The sequence below is a fragment of the Polypterus senegalus genome, chromosome 4 (genome assembly GCF_016835505.1).
Source record: "Polypterus senegalus isolate Bchr_013 chromosome 4, ASM1683550v1, whole genome shotgun sequence".
NCBI lineage: Eukaryota > Metazoa > Chordata > Cladistia > Polypteriformes > Polypteridae > Polypterus > Polypterus senegalus.
In genome coordinates this window covers 29166741-29185669 of record NC_053157.1, presented here as the reverse complement: position 1 = coordinate 29185669, position 18929 = coordinate 29166741, and the positions used below count along the sequence as shown (strand labels likewise).

The following is an 18929-nucleotide window of genomic DNA, read 5'->3' as shown; positions in this document are numbered from 1 at the left end:
ATTTATAGACGAAGTGAGTGGCCATTCTCACATTTTGTTTCTGATTGTTTTGATCCTGATCTGCTGCCTACAACACCAGTGCTGTAGACTTGAATTGATGGTAAATTATTCATGTGGTCCCTCGGGGCCCTAGATGGAATAGTCATATTTTATTGCTCTGCAGGAGGAGTACAGGAAATGTACATATGGTTTTGATAAGATTGCTTTCCAGTTGTACAATATATAAGAAAAACAGATGGGGATTATTTTTTAAGTGAAAACAAAATTTTGATTTTATTTAAACTGATGACTTGCTATTATTTGCACTATATATTGAATTCCATGCTACCGCCGTCATGCTGAAGAGTCTGTGAGACTGACTAATCTCCTTAACTTTGTTTACATTTTCTTCAAGAAAATGTATTTAATTGAGTCTCTACCAACTAAAGTCTGAGGATATAGGCCAATGGCATTTTTGGAATGATCCAACAGCCTGATTTTACTTTTTACTTTGGTCAACAAAAATTACTTTGGAACATACTGTATGCCAATCATCGATAAACAGAAAGTGCAGCATGGCTTCTGCCATTTCTCTTCTCATCAGCAGAAAGGAATTGCCTCCCAATGCTAACCCCCACATTGTTGGAAAACCACTAAAATCTCAGAATCCACACTGCAAAAAATGAAATCTGAGCAGGTGAAAAGTATTTACAGTTAAACCTTGATTATCATCATTGTCACTTGATTAACCATCAGGAGTGACTACCTATTACTGTACTGCTACTGCTGTGTGGTACGCTGCGAGCTTTGCACATTAGAGCCACTCTCCCTTGTGCTAGTGCGCTGTGTTCTTTCCCGTTCTTCCCCAGCACCACAGTCTCATGCTGCATTTTGAAATCACAGTGTCAGTTATGTACATTTATTAATATTGTTTCCTAGCTTTTCTCTTTTGTTATAATGAATCTTTTATACATTGTTATTGGCAATAAACATATGCGTGGTGTTGGAATTGTCACAAAAAAATGAAATTTTTAACAGTTTACGAAACGGGAAAAGTGCTTCAAGTATTGCTTCAACAATGAACGATATAAAGTGTAATGCTGACAAAATTGAAAAGGTGTAGAAAATGGTAACCTCTGATGGTAATGTTATTCTGTTAATGCTCTTCTGTATTGTAATTTTCTTTTTAAATTTTGTTATATTATGTTTTGTTAATATGTTGTGACGTGCAGGCAGCTTGTAATGTGCTGTGCGGGAGCAGAAAGGGTAAAATGAATGCCGTAAGTGATGGGACTGAGTGAACGGCTTCTCTTCTTTAAGGGGCAGACATGCCACTCAGGAGAAAAGGAAGGTGCCATGAAAGGAAGTTTTAGATAGGAAGTCAGGAGACGATAAGCAGGAGTGTTGGCGGTATAGAGGAAAAAGTACATACTGTAAGTGGCAGGAGATAATCTGATTGGTAGGGAAAACTTTCATTAATTGTTTTGGAGGTGTGCTCAGTAACTCAGATAACGAAGTATAAGACAGGACATAGAAAAGTAAAACATAGAAAACCCCAGTACCTCTGAGTTCTATTTGCTTATTACGCAGGTCGTTACAATATTATATGAGTTCATTCATTTTGTTAATACTAGATTTTGTTAATATAGTTTAGTTTTGTAAATAAATACGACTATTCGCTAAAGTAATCTGCTGTATATAATTTTTAAAGTAGCTGTTCTGTTATCATGATCTCACTCCCGATCCCTGATGGACAATTGAGGTTTTACTATACTGCATTTTTTGCAGTGCACACACCAGATTATCCTGGGCACCTTGTTATTTCTGAATACAACTGTTCCATCCATCCATCCATTATCCAACCCATTATATCCTAACTACAGGGTCACGGGGGTCTGCTGGAGCCAATCCCAGCCAACACAGGGCACAAGGCAGGAAACAAACCCTGGGCAGGGCGCCAGCCCACTGCAGGGCATACACACACACACACACACACACACACACCAAGTACACACTAGTATCGACAATGCACCTAACCTGCATTTCTTTGGACTGTGGGAGAAAACAGGAGTACCCTGAGGAAACCCACGCAGACACGGGGAGAACATGCAAACTCCACACAAGGAGGACCCGGGAAGCGAACCCGGGTCTCCTAACTGCAAGGCAGCAGTGCTACCCACTGCGCCACTGTGCCGCCCTACAACTGTCCCGCTACTCCTATTTCAGCTTTCCTCAACAGTCTTTTGAGATCACTGGTTAAAGGTCTCCCTTCATAAACAAAGATACTAACCATGCTGTCTAGTTGTTTGATGGCTTTAGGTTTCACGGTCCTGACTATTTAATCTTTTCCATTGACATAACCTCCAGTCCAGGATCTTCTTACAAACCCCCTAATCAGAACTGTTTCTTACCCTAAGTGCTTTCTCTAATTCCCCTAAGTAATTCTCTAATGATAACCGCCTTTTTCACCAGCTGAGTGGAGTTGCTTTTGTACAAGAGTAGGCCCAAGCTATGCCTATATCTTTATCTTCTGGATGGAAGAGTGTTTCTTTTCTTTCTACCTAGGCTTTATACCGAACCTGTACAAAAGATATTTCAAGGATTGTTGTGGTGCTGCTTTTTTCTCCGGAAGCCAGCTATAGGAATTAATTAATGATTTTTCTACAAATACCGTCCCAAGGTTTTCTGGTTGGATGTTGTAGTATCCATTTATCTTGCATATTCAACTTTTCAACTACAACTCTATCATGCCAGTCTTTCTATCAGCTCTCTTTAGGACCTCAAACTTCTGTCTATTACAAGTCAACTGGCTAATACAGTTACCGTTTCTACAACTCCTTCCGTTCGTGGCATACTAAAAACTCCCTACCACATTCGTAGTTCTTTCAACTCTGTTGCCCCTGCAGCAATTAAGCTAACTTCTCAAATGAAGTAGTCAGAATGAAGTGCTTCTTCATCATAGAAGATATCCTTTTCATGTTGTGGACAGGGCTCTTAATCAGGTCAGGAGTAATCCTCATAACATCTACTCTAAGAGGAACCCCAATAACCTGCAAGTCCCTGATCCTCCTGTTCCACTCTAACACTCTATCTCTCCGACAGGTCATTAAACAAAATTTCTTCATTTTGCAGACTAATCCTTCCACAGGAGCCTTTTTTCCCTAACCCTACCATGATCTCCCACTTTTGACCACCTAACCTATGAAAGTGTCTCATCTGTAGCTCACTTCACAATGGAGAGCCACACACCTCACCAGGTACTTTGAGCTGTAACAGAACTAACTGTTTCTCTTCCGAATATGTCACCAACAATACCTCTCATGAATACAATATTCAACAACAGGCCTCTTGCCAGCCTAAAAATCTTATCTGCAGCATTTCTTGAAGGAAGTGTCCAGCCATCTACATAGAAAACACAGAGAGACAGGTAGAAGACTGTTTCAACCATTAAAATTATAAACCTTACAAATCTTATTATAAGAACACTTTGCATCCTGTGATTTCTCGGTTTGTGTTGTTTCCCCGGGCTTTAGAGATATTTTTCAAAGAAAAAACAGAAGAAGCTAAGCTTGTTTTTGGCCAGGAATCACATATTTTTTTCAGGTCTCAAAAAGTGACAGCTTTTTAAATTCATCTTCTCTAATGGCAACTTTTTCTCACCTACTCTCCCATTTTCTCCTTTCATTTCCTTGGATTTGTTCCCTCCGATGTATGTTACCTGCTCATTCCTTTTCAGTTAAACATCTGATGAAGGCTATTTAGTGAAAATGTTCTGTCTTTTAACCTTCTTATCATGGAAACAACTACTCACCCATTTTTACTTTACAAATGTACGCTGACGCAGCCTAATCTCATCCATTAAAATGTTTCAATATGAAAGTAGCCAAGCATGTAATATGAAGCCAAACAAAAATCCTCAGAGAGTAGTTATAAGAAAGCAATTTTTATAGACAGTATTTGAAAACAGGAAAACTCCTGTATTTTTAGTTAAGTAACAATAGGTAATAAATAATATGCCAAGCTAATAAATCATACAACTGAAAACATGTATCTGTTTTTTACTTCTTTTTTTTGACAAGGCAATTGGAAATGCCAAAACAACAAGAAATGACAACAGCAGTCGCTTTGGTAAATATATTCAGATTGGGTTTGACAGACGATATCACATCATTGGTGCCAACATGAGAACATACCTGCTGGAGAAGTCAAGAGTGGTCTTTCAGGTCAGTGTCTTATTTCACAATATTGAATGCTTTTTAATATGCTGGACAAATAATGAAAAAAGCAACAAAGTGTTTTTGTCAGTGTTTTGCAGTGTTAGCAGGCAATAGCATGATTGCTGTTTCCAAAGAGATACAATGAAAGCATAATGGTAATTGCTTTTGAGTCATTTAGCCATTCTTCTTTTGTATTCTGCATTGTCAGTAAAGCTTTGCAATCAGTCATGGGCAATTTTATGTAACAAAGGATTATTTTTATATACCTTGAATAGAGTATATGATGCATTTGGTTGTGGCCTGAAATGTAATTAGAGGATATAAATGGAAAAGGAAGGAAAGGAGTTTGTTTTGGCTAAAGTTAAGTAAAAGTAAAACATTTATGAGAGCTGACACTCCTTTTGTGTAACAATAGTCCCTTTTCTTAAAAAAAACAAAACTTTGTGAAGTGGCCTTTAATTTAAAGTTTTGAGATATTCATGGGGGTAGGTGCTAGGGATTAAGTTATTGCCTTACTACATGATAATTGATTTTTATTTGTCTTTAAGATGAATTTGGAATTTTTCAGTATAAATTTGATCAAACATTTTTTTAAAAAGAAACTTTAAAACCTAGGACAGGATGAATGTTTGCACGAGGGGCTGTCAGAACTTCAGGGGATTCAAGCTACTCCAGAGATTTATACTGGGGAGCAGCATGCATACATATTGTACAGTATATGCAGTGGTAGAAGTGGAAAGGAAGAAGAGGCTGAATTTCATGTGTTTTGGCTTCTTCAGCTAAAACATTTCCAGACAGACAGATACTATGCTTGAAAACTCAGACAAAATTTCTAGGAGATATCCTCCTCCTAAAAGAGAATTATTGTATCAAGGGGATGTGAGAATTGCCGGCATGTACTGGGTGGCGTCTAACATGGAAATACTCCCTGTACTTTAAACAACAAGTCACAGAAGTGAGTACTGGCCCACTTCAAGCACTGCATGAATGTTTTTAGCATATCACTTTGCTGGGGCCAGGAATGGCACATCCGGCCACCATAAAAAACCTTCCACTGTTCCAGTGTGGTGCTGAGGTGTCACCCGCTGCACTTGGGGGGACCCAATCCAGGTGGTTCGTAGGGTGGTGTGTGTGGCAATGTGCTATCAGCACTTGCTCCCAACCTTTATCTAAAATGCAGTAACTCACTACTTTACAGTGACAAATGAGAGGTGAGCCATACAACATCTTTGGGAATTTTTGTTTTCATTGTATTGCCTACATGGAGTGCTACTCTTTTTTTTTTCTTGATGTCAGTTTTTTAACACTGAACTGATAAATTAGAACTGTTATATATCTGTTAAATATTATGTATATTTTATTTTTTATTATTGTGTTTGTTGAAGTATTTAATGTATTATCTTTCATGTGTATAATATTTTTGTTAAACTCGTATGTGAGTTTTGAATCATGTACTGTCACTTTTAAAGTAGTTATGTTTGTTGTTCTTTATGGGTGGAGCCCCCTGGAGTCGGTACCACCCTGACTCTTGAGCCCTCTCTCATGGCATTTAAATTGGCTGAGAAGGCTCAGGAGTTGGGAATCATTCAGTTTTGATAAAGTTCTGTAAGCATTGTATTTCTGTTTGGATTTACCCAATTTCTGATTATTTCATACTTTATGTTAAGGATTCTGATTTTGAATATCATTTTGGAACTCGTTAGGATTGCCTTTTAGGCATTGTGCAGCTTTTTTCTAATTTGAGCTTTTCTTTACATTTTTTATTTTTTTAGAAAATAAATTCTTTACCTGCCCTTTGATACAACCTGCAGGTTTATAAGGTTATCCCTCCGCTTCTAGGGCTACTGTTTATATCTTTTGGGACATTTATAGTTATTTTACTGGTTTCTTGGTAATGGACATGGACATGATCCAGGTGAAGCCAGCAGTTAGCCTTACTTTAGGGGCCTAGCTAAAGTGAGGTGAGCCTCCAAGTAGGGTTCTGGCCTGTCCCCTGAGGCCTCACACCTAGGTTGTCTTGAAGGAATCTCCAAATCATAACAAGACCATTAGGACAGTTCTAACAAGAACAGGCCATTCAGCCCAACTTATTTGTTAATCCTATTTATTTTATTTTTCCAAAACCAAAGTTTTAAAGCACCCTAAAGTCCTACTGACTAATTTATTCTACGTCTTAAGTGGAAAAAAAAAACCGTGCCCCTTGTTCTTGTTGAAGAGTTCATTCCAAAGTAGCAAATGGGACAATTATTCTGTCCATCAGCAGGATACCAGGAATTGTAATTGATTTTATTTTAGTTCAGCTCAATTGCTGCAGAATAGCGGTAGTTTGTCCATAGAAAATCTAGGACGTCATTCCTATCCAACAGAAGTCATAAAGCGAATTATTTTAAAACATCTGTGTTACAGAATAAATCTTGTCATAGTTACTTTTTGTTGGTTAAGTGTTTTAATTTCAGCATTGGTGTGATTTCCAATCACCTGAATAAATGACAGAAAACTGATTGTATTGCATAAACATGTAATGCTATTTTCTGTGTTATTAATAAAATTTGTGTCTTTAGCCAGCAAAGGCACAGCAGGTAGCACCAAGTTTGACATTGCGTATTCACTCTTGATTGGGTCTTATAATAAATGAGAAGCAGGAATAATCTTATGGTATAATAGTGTGGGAGGGAAAAAAAAAAAAGAGTTGAAATACGGATTGAAAACAAAGTGGAGCTCTCATAAACACAAATTGAAAAGCAATGGAGGAGATAATGGGCTGACTGGCTTCATCTGTAATATTTCTTCTATGGCACCACAGCTAACACATTACCCAGTCTATATCAGTATAGATATCCAGGAGGATTTCTTTTTCCCATTGAGATCTGATGTGTTTTCAAAGTGTTCCTTTAATTTTTTTGAGAAGTTTATATATATATATAGGTACTAAAGGAATAATATCACACCAATTTGCTTATTTTTCGTAGATCTTTTTGGAAATGGTAATCACCCTTGACCTTCCTAGAAAACATTGGCTACGGCTGCTGCTCTGTACATATTAACACCTGTCATGAAATAAGAGGGAGTTTAATTTAAGTTGATGTAGAAATGCCTTGTTTAATATGAAGACATCATTCAGTGCCTTTAACTTGGGGATGTATTTATTCAGCTCATTTTTGGCTTGTGTGAAATCTAATATCTGTTTCCTAATCTAAATCTAATATATGTTCTGATTTAATACTTGAATAGCTTAGATAGATATTTCATTCTTATGAGCTAGTTTCTTGTATCTTTTGATTGATGAGGGACGTCTCTTTGAAGAATGTAATAGGAAAGAGCTTTTATATATTGAAGTAAGCAGAGACACAAACTCTTTCAGTAAATTGTCTCTAACTATTTGTTATAGCTCAGCCAAACTAAGCAAAAGAGGAAACTATACAGGGCCAGGAAATAAAGGCAGGTCAAGAAACAAAATGGTAGTAAAACCTGTAGTGCAGAGTGATCAGAAGACTTAGCTGAAAAAATTAAGCAAACTTGTAGTCAAAAGGACATGTAAGAGAATCGAAACTACAAAATCGTACTAAACAAGCACAGTACAAAGCAATGGTAGTTTTTTTGTTTATTCAAACACAGGTAATGAACTGAGTATCACAATAGCATTTAACATTACATGCCATGATGTGTGAATGCACTCCTCCTGCTATCGACAGTGTCTTTATAAACGGCAACAGCCTTGCAAACCAACCAACAAAACAAAAAAATAAGTAGCAATGTTTCAAATAAGGCAGCTTCACAGCACTAAGTTATGAAAATACATTTATTAAAAAGATGGCAAAGGTTGCAATGAGACATGAATAGAGGCAAGAGAAGGTTTAGGGATCAATCCCGTATACTTGAGAAAATCATGAGCGTAAGGCCAAAATTACAAAAATCTGAAAAGTCCTCATAGGCCGAGTCCAACTCTAAAATGAAAGCAATAGAGACGGCATGAAGGCTTTATAGGGGAGAGGAAGGAAAGAGACGTATTGGTTGGTCTGCACCCTGAAGTGACGTTATGCGTGGGGTTGGAAGTGGAGCCTGCAGAGGGAACTGGAAGTGGGGTTAGGTTGGTTTTCCTTCTGAGGATCTGTATAAAAAGAAGTGTTAATGTGTACTGCCAACCCTTGATCCGGCGTAATGACATTTAGTCAAGCCTGTCAGCTGCCTCCTATGTGCAACGTGTGTGACGAGGTTCAACAAGTACAAGAGGGCATAGATGACTATCTTTGAAGGAAAAGTATCTTAGTGCTACTTTACTTTAAAATTACCAAGTACTTTTATGTGCAATTCAGTCCTCTTCAGCATTAAGTATGATTTGTTTCTACTCTATTCTTTAAAGTTAAAGACCCTCTGTAGCCATATTGCTCTTGGCTCTTGTAGTGAGTTCCTCCTTTTTCGGTGACCAGAAGTGAGCTGCCCAACACAAAAGTCATTAAATTTTGGGGTGTGTTCTACTTTTGAAATGTCCAGTATTCTGTTGAAAGAGAAGAAAATACTTTGAGACATTTAGAGTTCCTCATCATTTCTCCGAAGAGTTTTGATTGGCCCCCAACTTAGTCAACTATGCCAGTTTGTAGATTATGAATTTTAGATTATGAATGCTGTCAAATGATAAAAAGGCAGGCCATAGAAAAAATGAATGACACAAGAAGAATTTCAAATTTAAAATTTCCTGTGCCTTATGAAAACTAATCTTGTTTTTCTATATTCAGTGGAAGAACGTTTATCAAAATGCAGTGTTCACCTCCTGGAGCCATGTTTCATTAGCATTCCCAGGCTGCATCAGCATGCATACAACAGCAGAGACGTGTTTAAAAAGAAAAAAAAACAACCCACAAGCGTACAGACTCACAGGGCAAATAATCCAATCAATCAAGCCAAAATGTATATTGTTCTATTACTGTGCTGTAAAATTTAAATTCTGAAAGAAACAATGTGCGTGCATGTAGTTATTGAACACATTTGGAAAATGCGCACAATGCAAGAGCCATATATTTGTGATTTTCAGTAAGCTCTCTCACATGATTTGTAATACATACTACCATACACCAAAAGCTCATGTCTTCTGTACTGCATTTAGACATCAACATTCTCAGCTTTAATAAATGGTCTGGCTTTTTTTTTCCATTCTGTCTGCTTAATTATTAAGGTAATGACCTTTTTTTCTGCCAATTATATGTAGTCCTATGTTTTTCATACAGTATTGAATGCGATGTTTGCTTTTTCTTTGTGAAAAATTTTTTTTTATTGCTTACTGAAATTCTTTATGACCCTGTAAGGCACTATATGAGTACAGTATTTAAGTAATCGGACAATTTAACATTTCCTTTTGTTACAGGCAGAAGATGAGAGAAACTACCATATATTTTACCAACTGTGTGCCTCATCAAGTTTGCCAGAGTTTAAGGATTTAGCTCTGAGTAAGTATTTTAGCTTTATTTGGGTAAAATGATCCGTATTGATCAATTGGTAGTTAATTTCATAAACTAGTTGTAGCTATCAGAAGGACTATGTGCTATTTATATAGTGTAACGGACGGCCAGCAGCCTAACCCACCTGGGATGCCCATGAGATGGAAGGTTCAGGAGAGAGCATGCACAGGGCATTATCTCCTCTGAAACAGTAGATGACAGCCATCTCTCAGTTGCAGCAGTGCATCATGGGAGAGGGAGTTCCTTGACTTATCCCTTTTGGGTTCCATGGATGCTGCCAGGGGGTGCTGTGTGTTTAAAGGGTGGGGATGAGCTATTTTATGGGGTTTCCATCTCACCTGTGTGTACTCCTGTGTGGAAGTTAAATGGAGTTGCCTGCCTCAGATGGATGAGCCAGAGTCCGGTTGAAGGAGTGGAGGAGGCAGTGGACGAGTGACCAAGAGAAGGTAGGGAGAAAAGAGTTATTCTGTGCTGCTGTGCTTATTGTACTTGTGGCAGTGGTGGGAAACGCTTGATTCAAAGTGTTTCCCACAATAAAAGACTCTTTTTGCTTTCAACTTGTGTCCGTCCCTGCTTGTGTTGGGTGTTTGGGGAGCTGGAGTGCCCTCTGGTGGCCACAGTAGGCAATTATTTGCTTGAAAGCAGCAATGGTTAATAAAGTAGTCCCTGTGATTTTAATGTTTATAATCTATGTCATGCACAGAGGTTATGGTTGTGGTTTTTAATTCCTATTTAAAGGAATTCACTACCTGAAAGTGATATATATTTTTCTGTTACTTACCCCATGTAGTTTATAGTGGTGGCCAAGAACAAAATGTAACTACATACTTTGATGCAAAATGGAGAGAGAATTTGTATGATATATTACAAGTAAGTAGTGGCAGTGCTGTACAATGGCAGACAATGTGAAAAACATCCATGGAAAAAAGAAAAAGAAGTCTCACATTACTTTTGTCCCATAATCCACATGTCAGTTATCCAGTCATATACTCAAAACATGCTACCATATTTTTTGCTGAAATAGTGTTAAATAAACAGCATACATTATAAACAGGAAACTAAAGCTTCATTGGATTGCCGTTTTCAATTGAAGACAAGATTTTTGACCAACAAATGAGAGTGAGAGGCAAGTTTTCAATTTAAAAAGTCCTCCTGATGAAGTTTTAGGTTTCCTGTTTATGATGTTGGCTAATAACTCTTGATGTAACTATTTAACGACGATTAAATAAAAAAGCATGTGTTTTGAAGATTTTGAGCATATGACTGGATGACATGAGTAACGAGATTGTACAATGGACATTTTTCACACCATTTGCCATCGTACATCATTAGTCACTATTGGGTTCTATTTAAAGCTTCTGATTAAGTGTTGTTACTGTAAGCAATTAACATTTAAAAATTTCTGTGATTACATTTTTTAACACAACCCCTAAATGTGTTAAATTTATTCCGGTCAATATGACAGCACTTCATACTTAATGAAGCAACCCCAAATGAATCCAAGTCTGTTAATAGTAGTAGCGGGTCACCAGCGCTTGATCCTTTGTCGTGTTATTTCTTGATAATGAATTTTATCCCCACACACCAGTACAATTGCCAATCTCCCCTTATAGTGTGTTTTATTGTGTAATGTCCTATTGTGATCTTATTTTCCCTTTTTATGTGCTTTATTGTGTAGACTTTAATAAAATGTCTAAAATTGCATACACTTATTTTTTGTTTATTACTATAGTAAGGATCTTGTAGGTTATAGAGGGCACTCTTGAGCCATTATTAAACCCAAGTATTACTGGGTGGGGCAAAATCTATTGGGAGGGAGTTCCTGACAAAAATAACGAGAGAGGAGAGGAGAGGTTAGGAGCAGGCATTGATACAGCGCATTTCCGCTCCCACCACATGACAAAACAACTTAGGATCCCAGATTAGGGCCCGAGTGCAGCCATGCAATGGGTGACACCTCAGCACCACACAAGTTCAGATGGAATGGAACCAGTGTGAGGTTTTTTTTATGGTGGCTGGAGTGCCAATTCTTCCACCAATCCCCAGGTTTTCCATTGAGGGCCTACATGCAGGGCTGGATATAGATTAAAGTCATACCCAGGGCAGAGCAGAAAAATAAAAGTGGGGGAAAATGGCAATATTCAATATAAATAAAGAAAAACAGTAAACCATAATGCCCCTGTGGGCCTTCCTAATATAAGGTCAATGCCTTCATAGCAGAGGTGTCAGTTAAAGTAGCCGTAATAAACTCTTCTATGTCACCTCCCGTCCCACTCTCTCTATCTCGCCTCTGTAGCTCCTGCCAGTCAATCTCCTATTCTTCAGTCCTTTTTCCTCTTCAGTCAGGTTTGGCCTGGCCATCTTTTAAGTCCTGACCATGAACTACATCCAAGGTCAGCAATGACCTTTGAAATTCCTAGCTTTCTTTTACTGTAGTCATCCAGAGTAAAAAACATGAGTAATTATCTGACGACAGTTGTAATTTTAAGACATAAAAATCAACTTTTCTCAGCATTGTAGAATCAGAATATGTGCTTATCTCGATGGCGAATTTTTGACCCCATCACCAGACTTCCAATTAATTCGAAGTACAGTTAGGTCCATAAATATTTGGACAGACAACTTTTTTCTAATTTTGGTTCTGTACATTAGCACAATGAATTTTAAATGAAACAACACATGCAGTTGAAGTGTAGACTTTCAGTTTTAATTCAGTGGGTTGAACAAAACGATTGCATAAAAATGTGAGGCAACTAAAGCATTTCTTTAACACAATCCCTTCATTTCAGGGTCTCAAAAGTAATTGGACAATTGACTCAAAGGCTATTTCATGGGCAGGTGTGTTCAAGTCAGTCGTTATGTCTTATCAATGAAGCAGATAAAAGGCCTGGAGTTGATTTGAGGTGTGGTGCTTGCATGTGGAAGATTTCGCTGCGAACAGACAACATGCGGTCAAAGGAGCTCTCCATGCAGGTGAAAGAAGCCATCCTTAAGCTGCGAAAACAGAAAAAACCCATCTGAGAAATTGCTACAATATTACGAGTGGCAAAATCTACAGTTTGGTACATCCTGAGAAAGAAAGCAAGCACTGGTGAACTCAGCAACGCAAAAAGACCTGGACATCCACAGAAGAAAACAGTGGTGGATGATTGCAGAATCATTTCCATGGTGAAGAGAAACCCCTTCACAACAGCCAACAAGTGAACAACACTCTGCAGGGGGTCGCGTATCGATATCCAAGTCTACCATAAAGAGAAGACTGCATGAAAGTAAATACAGAGGGTGCACTGCACGGTGCAAGACACTCACAGGCCTCAGGAATAGAAAGGCTAGATTGGACTTTGCTAAAGAACATCTAAAAAAGCCAGTACAGTTCTGGAAAAACATTCTTTGGACAGATGAAACCAAGATCAACCTCTACCAGAATGACAATGGCAAGAAAAAAGTATGGAGAAGGTGTGAAACAGCTCATTATCCAAAGCATACCACATCATCTGTAAAACACGGTGGAGTCAGACAGTGTGATGGCTTGGGTGTGCATGGCTGCCAGTGGCACTGGGACACTAGTGTTTATTGATGATGTGACACAGGACAGAAGCAGCCGAATGAATTCTGAGGTGTTCAGAGACATACTGTCTGCTCAAATCCAGCTAAATGCAGTCAAATTGATTGGGCGGCGTTTCATGATACAGATGGACAATGACCCAAAACATACAGCCAAAGCAAACCAGGAGTTTATTAAAGCAAAGAAGTGGAAAATTCTTGAATGGCCAAGTCAGTCACCTGATCTTAACCCAATTGAGCAGGAATTTCACTTGTTGAAGACTAAACTTCGGACAGAAAGGCCCACAAACAAACAGCAAATGAAAGCCGCTGCAGTAAAGGCCTGGCAGAGCATTAAAAAGGAGGAAACCCAGCATCTGGTGATGTCCATGAGTTCAAGACTTCAGGCTGGCATTGCCAGCAAAGGAATTTCAACCAAGTACAGTATTAGAAATGAACATTTTATTTCCAGTTATTTAATTTGTCAAATTACTTTTGAGCCCCTGAAATAAAGGGATTGTGTTAAAAAAATGCTTTAGTTGCCTCACATTTTTATGCAATCTTTTTGTTCAGCCCACTGAATTAAAACTGAAAGTCTGCACTTCAACTACATCTGAGTTGTTTCATTTAAAATTCATTGTGGTAATGTACAGAACCAAAATTAGAAAAAAGTTGTCTCTGTCCAAATATTTATGGACCTAACTGTATAAGGCACAATTATATTCCAAGTAGTAGATCACCAGAAGGTAAAGCCTTTATGCTGTGACTTCTTGATGTAATTACAAACCATTGGGCTAATCAAAAATCCATATATAGGAAATATTCCTTCCAAATGGGAAAAAGGAATTACAAATCTTTAGGAGATCTGCTGAATGATTTCACAATGCATTTTTTTACAACAAAGGCTTGAGTTCCCAACTGCTTTAATGACGAATTATGATGTATTCATTATTACCCTTTATTTAAAAAAGGACATTGTATAAAATGATACTGCTTGAATAAATCTGTTCTTGTTGGAGTGTTGTATTCTGTGGACACTGAAACCAATTTTGTTTTTGTCAAGCCTTTTCAGTAGGTTTAGATGGCTCATTTTTTTGATAAAAAGATATGAATGATTATGAGTATATATGAAATCTGTCCCAAAATAAACTTTTTTTTTCTTCTTAATATGCTTACAACTTAATTAGACTTTAAAGTATTCCCCTCTTCTTTTTATACACTGCTCCTAACTGTTTTCAATTTCTGGAATCAGTCCTGGATCTTATCTTGTGGAATATCACGCAAGTCCAGTGAGGAATTTTCTATTGTTTGAAACTGGTGACCATTAATGGTGCATTTCATCTTTCAGAACAAAAGAAAATGGTGAAAGAAAAACAAAAAAAAGTTTGAAGGGGCCGTACACCCCACCTTTAACCACCTGCGATGACATATTTCAGAAGGTTTTCAAGAACATTTGATCAAATCTAACAACTCCTGGCTGACTGTGACGCAGTTCGATTTTTGCTCATCTGTCAAAAATGCAGCACAGATTTTGCAGCAACACGATGCATCTGCACTTTTCCAGTCAAACTTGTGTGACACAAACTTACTTCTTCAGTAACATCACGGACAGCTAGGTGACCATTTTCAGGAATCAAAGCACACACTTCATCTCCAGTATTGTGAGCGCCTGAAAATCTCAAGTTTACTTGACTGTACTCAATGACTAGTTGACATGGCGCAGTCGAGCAAGTAATTATTTTAAAGCTCAAGGTCTCTGCTTCACACCACCACTATTGCAAATCTGCTATGTTGGTTCTTTGGCACCTGATTTAAGAAGTTTGGTTTCTTTTTGGACAGACCTTGAAATGTTAGACCCTCAAAAATACAAAAACAAACATCTTTATAATTTACTTTTTATACTTTCACATCTTAGCATTGTTATTTTAAAGTTTGCCACCTTCCACTTGTCTTGCCATTCATATTTGAATCCACTTTTATACAAGCATGGCATCATTGTATTGAGAGTGTCACATTTACTTGCAAAACGTGCACAATTAAATTGTTTAAGAGAGCATTTTTAAGTGGTAACTGAAGTCAAACTACGAGTGTTTTTCGTTTTACTTAACCTGCATGGAAAGTCAGGGATAGGAAGGCTGAGAATTATTACAGGCAGATGTATTTTTTTAGCTAGCTGCACGGAGTGCTTTGTAAGAAAGGTTTTGGTGTCATGATACTCACAGACTACTTTTACAGGTGAGCTTGTCATAATATCAAGTATAATAAAACTGTTTGCTTTAGATAACACCCTAAGTTCACTTTAAATACTCAACATCATTTAGGACTGATAAGATTTGATTTTGTTATTTTCTGGCGTTAATGTTTTACTGGGTATTTCGAAATATCCCAAGATACTAACGTGGATATAAGTATTAAATAAAGGCAAGAGATATGCTTAGAAGTTTCATGCTTTCAGAATAGTGCTGATTGGCACCGTCAGTAGAGTAATGCTACAGGCAGAGTTACATCCTCAAAGGGTCAGTCAGTCATTGTCCAACCCGCTATATCCTAATACAGGGTCACGGTGGTCTGCTGGAGCCAGTCCCAGCAGGAACAAACCCCGGGCAGGGCGCCAGCCCACCGCAGGGCACACACACACACACATCAAGCACACACTAGGGACAATTTAGGATCACCAATGCACCTAACCTGCATGTCTTTGGACTGTGAGAGGAAACCGGAGCACCCAGAAGAAACCCAGACAGACACGGGGAGAACATGCAAACTCCACGCAGGGAGGACCCGGGAAGCGAACCCAGGTCTCCTAACTGTGAGGCAGCAGCGCTACCCTCTGTGCCACCGTGCTGTCCACAAAGGGTAGAAACACATTTTATCCAGACAAAATCCTAGCATGTGATGGTAACCATTTCTTGCCAATCAAAACCCCTTTTTCCAAACTGTAGGTGTAACTCCTATGCTTTAATTTTGTTAAGGCCACCAGGCTGTGGTTCTTTAAACATATGGGAAGAGGGAATGCATGGAGACCTCATTTAGAGCCTCACTATTCATGAAATAAGCTCTTTATGGTTTTTGCATTCTTTATCTAAATCTGAACCCCATGAAGAAGCATTCCACCGAACATACAACAAAATACAATTGTTGCATGTTCTTTCTGTTGTTTCATCATTACAAATGTTGTAATGAAATCCACTGGTGCACCTTACGGTATATTTAATGCTGAGCAATAAATGATCTGATGTCTATTTAAAGTATTATAATTTGGGTTCATTATACATTTGTATTATATTATTCCGAACGTTTTCACCCACGAAGAGTTTTTTTTCCATTAAAGATTTTTGACTGATAATTCAATTTCTGACATTCACTTGTTGTTTTGAAGTTGTTTTAATTTACTTGCTAAGCATTCACAGCTTTTCCATAGCCATTGAGGTTTTCATGGTTGCCATCATTTTATTGATTATTTGTATACTATTGCTAGGCTGGTTGCCACTGAGGGATCCTGGAGGTTGTGACCTTTAATATAATCAGATCAACAGTATAAAGTTCATTACCACATCGTTCCTGGTCATCTGATATTACTGATATCACTAAAGAAATTTATGTGGATGTTTCTCTGCTTAAAATTTCCTGGTTTAGAACATTTTGCTTTGCATTCCATACTATGGTTTGGGTTACTGTTTTGGCTTCGTTGCTTGGTTTCCTTGACTTGCTGGTTTCAAGTTTTGTTTTTTTTTTTTTAAACTACATTTATTCCCATCTGCCCATACAAACGGACAATTTGGAGTCACCAGTCAACTTAACATTAAATATCTGGAGAAATCTCATATGAGAAGCAGAGCATGCAAATTCCACATAACACATCTCAGAAATGAGAATCAAATATATTAAGTCTCATTGGTTAACTATGTTGACCCCACAGCATTAACATCTCATGACTGATTTTACTGAGGAAAAGTAAGGGCAGCTCCTGTGGTTTACTATAAAGCCAGTAATGTGCTTTGATGTGAACATTTGTTCTTGGAAATAGGCCTGGCTTAACCACTACTGGAAATGCAAATTAGATGTACAGATTATTTTTGTGCAATGATAATATTTGGTTTTCTTGGTACAGATAAAGATCATTATTTAAAATATAACATTTCATACAAATAAATCAATTTTTACAAAAATAAGATCGAAAACCAATCAACCCCAATCCTTGAGAAAGGGAGCTAAGCCAGTAGAGTAAAGCTTAAAGCTAGTAAAAATAAGTAAATAGATGAATTAATAAATGAATAAAGATAAATGGAGAAGGGTAAAAGGGGAGAGAATCTGCTTTCTCAGGTTTCATTGTTGAATGTGAAAAATGTAAGACAAATCATAAATACATTAGCCATCTGTGCTTTTTACGGAGGCACTGTGTTATAATACTTCTATTGTTGGGGAGGCAAATAAATATCTGTCTGTCTGTCTGTCTGTCTGTCATAGTGCCTTTTCTATCTGTCTGTCTATTATATGGTGCCTTTTCTATCTATCTATCTATCTATCTATCTATCTATCTATCTATCATATAGTGCCTTTTCTACCTACCTACCTACCTCTGTCATGTGTAGCTAACATACTGTGCACAGGACCAATGATCAAAAGTCCAATGTTGGGGGACATGTTGGGAGTTTGCAGACCTCTGCAATTCAGGAGGTTCACTGGACATTCAATTGGATTGTAGGTTTTTGTTGCTTGGTTTCCTTGACTTGAGACAGAACTCCTCCTACAACCCTAATCTTAACTACAGTATAGTGCAGCCAGGCATATCGTGTAACATCTTTGAAGTATAATGGAAAGCGACAACCTCCGGAGCAGAGCGCTGGTGGATTGCAACTTGACTCTGTTGGAGTTATTGCTGTTTCATGATTTGTCAAATTACCATCATTGACAGTCAAAGTAATTTTCCATTACTGGGCAGAGAGATGGCTTCAAAAACGAAAGCATGAAGAAGCAGCCCATGCTACACTTGTTGCAGGTGTGCTTTAGAAATCTAAATTTGTCTTAGGGGTATCTGTCTGTCTGTCTGTCTGTCTGTCTGTCATACTTCTGCAAAATAAATCAAGCTAAATATCTTTATTGTACAATATAAAATAAAACCAGTAATCTGCCATTACTGGTTTTACATTTGCTTACATAAAATTACAGATGTACTGATACATTTAATACTACAGTATAGGTAAGATTATAGGGACAAAAAGCACAGTAATTTGAATTGTAATAGTACTCTGTAATCGGATGAATGGATTTTATAACTGATTTTTAATGCAGTTCTTTTTGTAATTACTTATTTGACTTTTTTGGTTATTTGACTTTTTCTTTGACTTTTTTCATTATTTTTGATTTTCTTTAATTCTTCAAGCATTATTCAAATTGAGGAGTTAAACTGCTAGACAAGATAAATGAGACTACAGACTAGGGCAAGGATCACTTTATGAGAAAGTTATAATAAGACACCATTTATTTATTTATTTATTGGGCCCAGCGATGATGAAATTTGTTCATTATGGCACTTTTTTTATTTGAAAATAAACAAAATCATGTAATGATTGCATTCTTAAAATGTACATGTTTACAGTTTCATTTTTTTCCCATCTCTGCAGCAAGTGCAGATGATTTCTTCTACACATCTCAAGGTGGAAACATATTTATCAAAGGGGTGAATGACGCTGAAGACTTTCAGAAGACAAGACAAGCATTCACATTATTAGGTAAA

At 37.5% G+C, this 18929-nt stretch overlaps 1 protein-coding gene across 2 annotated transcripts in view; it reads left to right on the top strand.

Moving 5' to 3' along the window:
• myo5b (myosin VB) overlaps positions 1-18929 on the top strand; it is a 537981-nt gene that overhangs the window by 315871 nt on the left and 203181 nt on the right. For both annotated transcript variants that reach the window (XM_039750391.1, XM_039750392.1), the window contains exons 6-8: positions 4059-4202; positions 9556-9637; positions 18817-18924. In XM_039750391.1, the coding sequence (XP_039606325.1) occupies positions 4059-4202; positions 9556-9637; positions 18817-18924 (334 nt within the window). The remainder of the gene's footprint in view (positions 1-4058; positions 4203-9555; positions 9638-18816; positions 18925-18929) is intronic.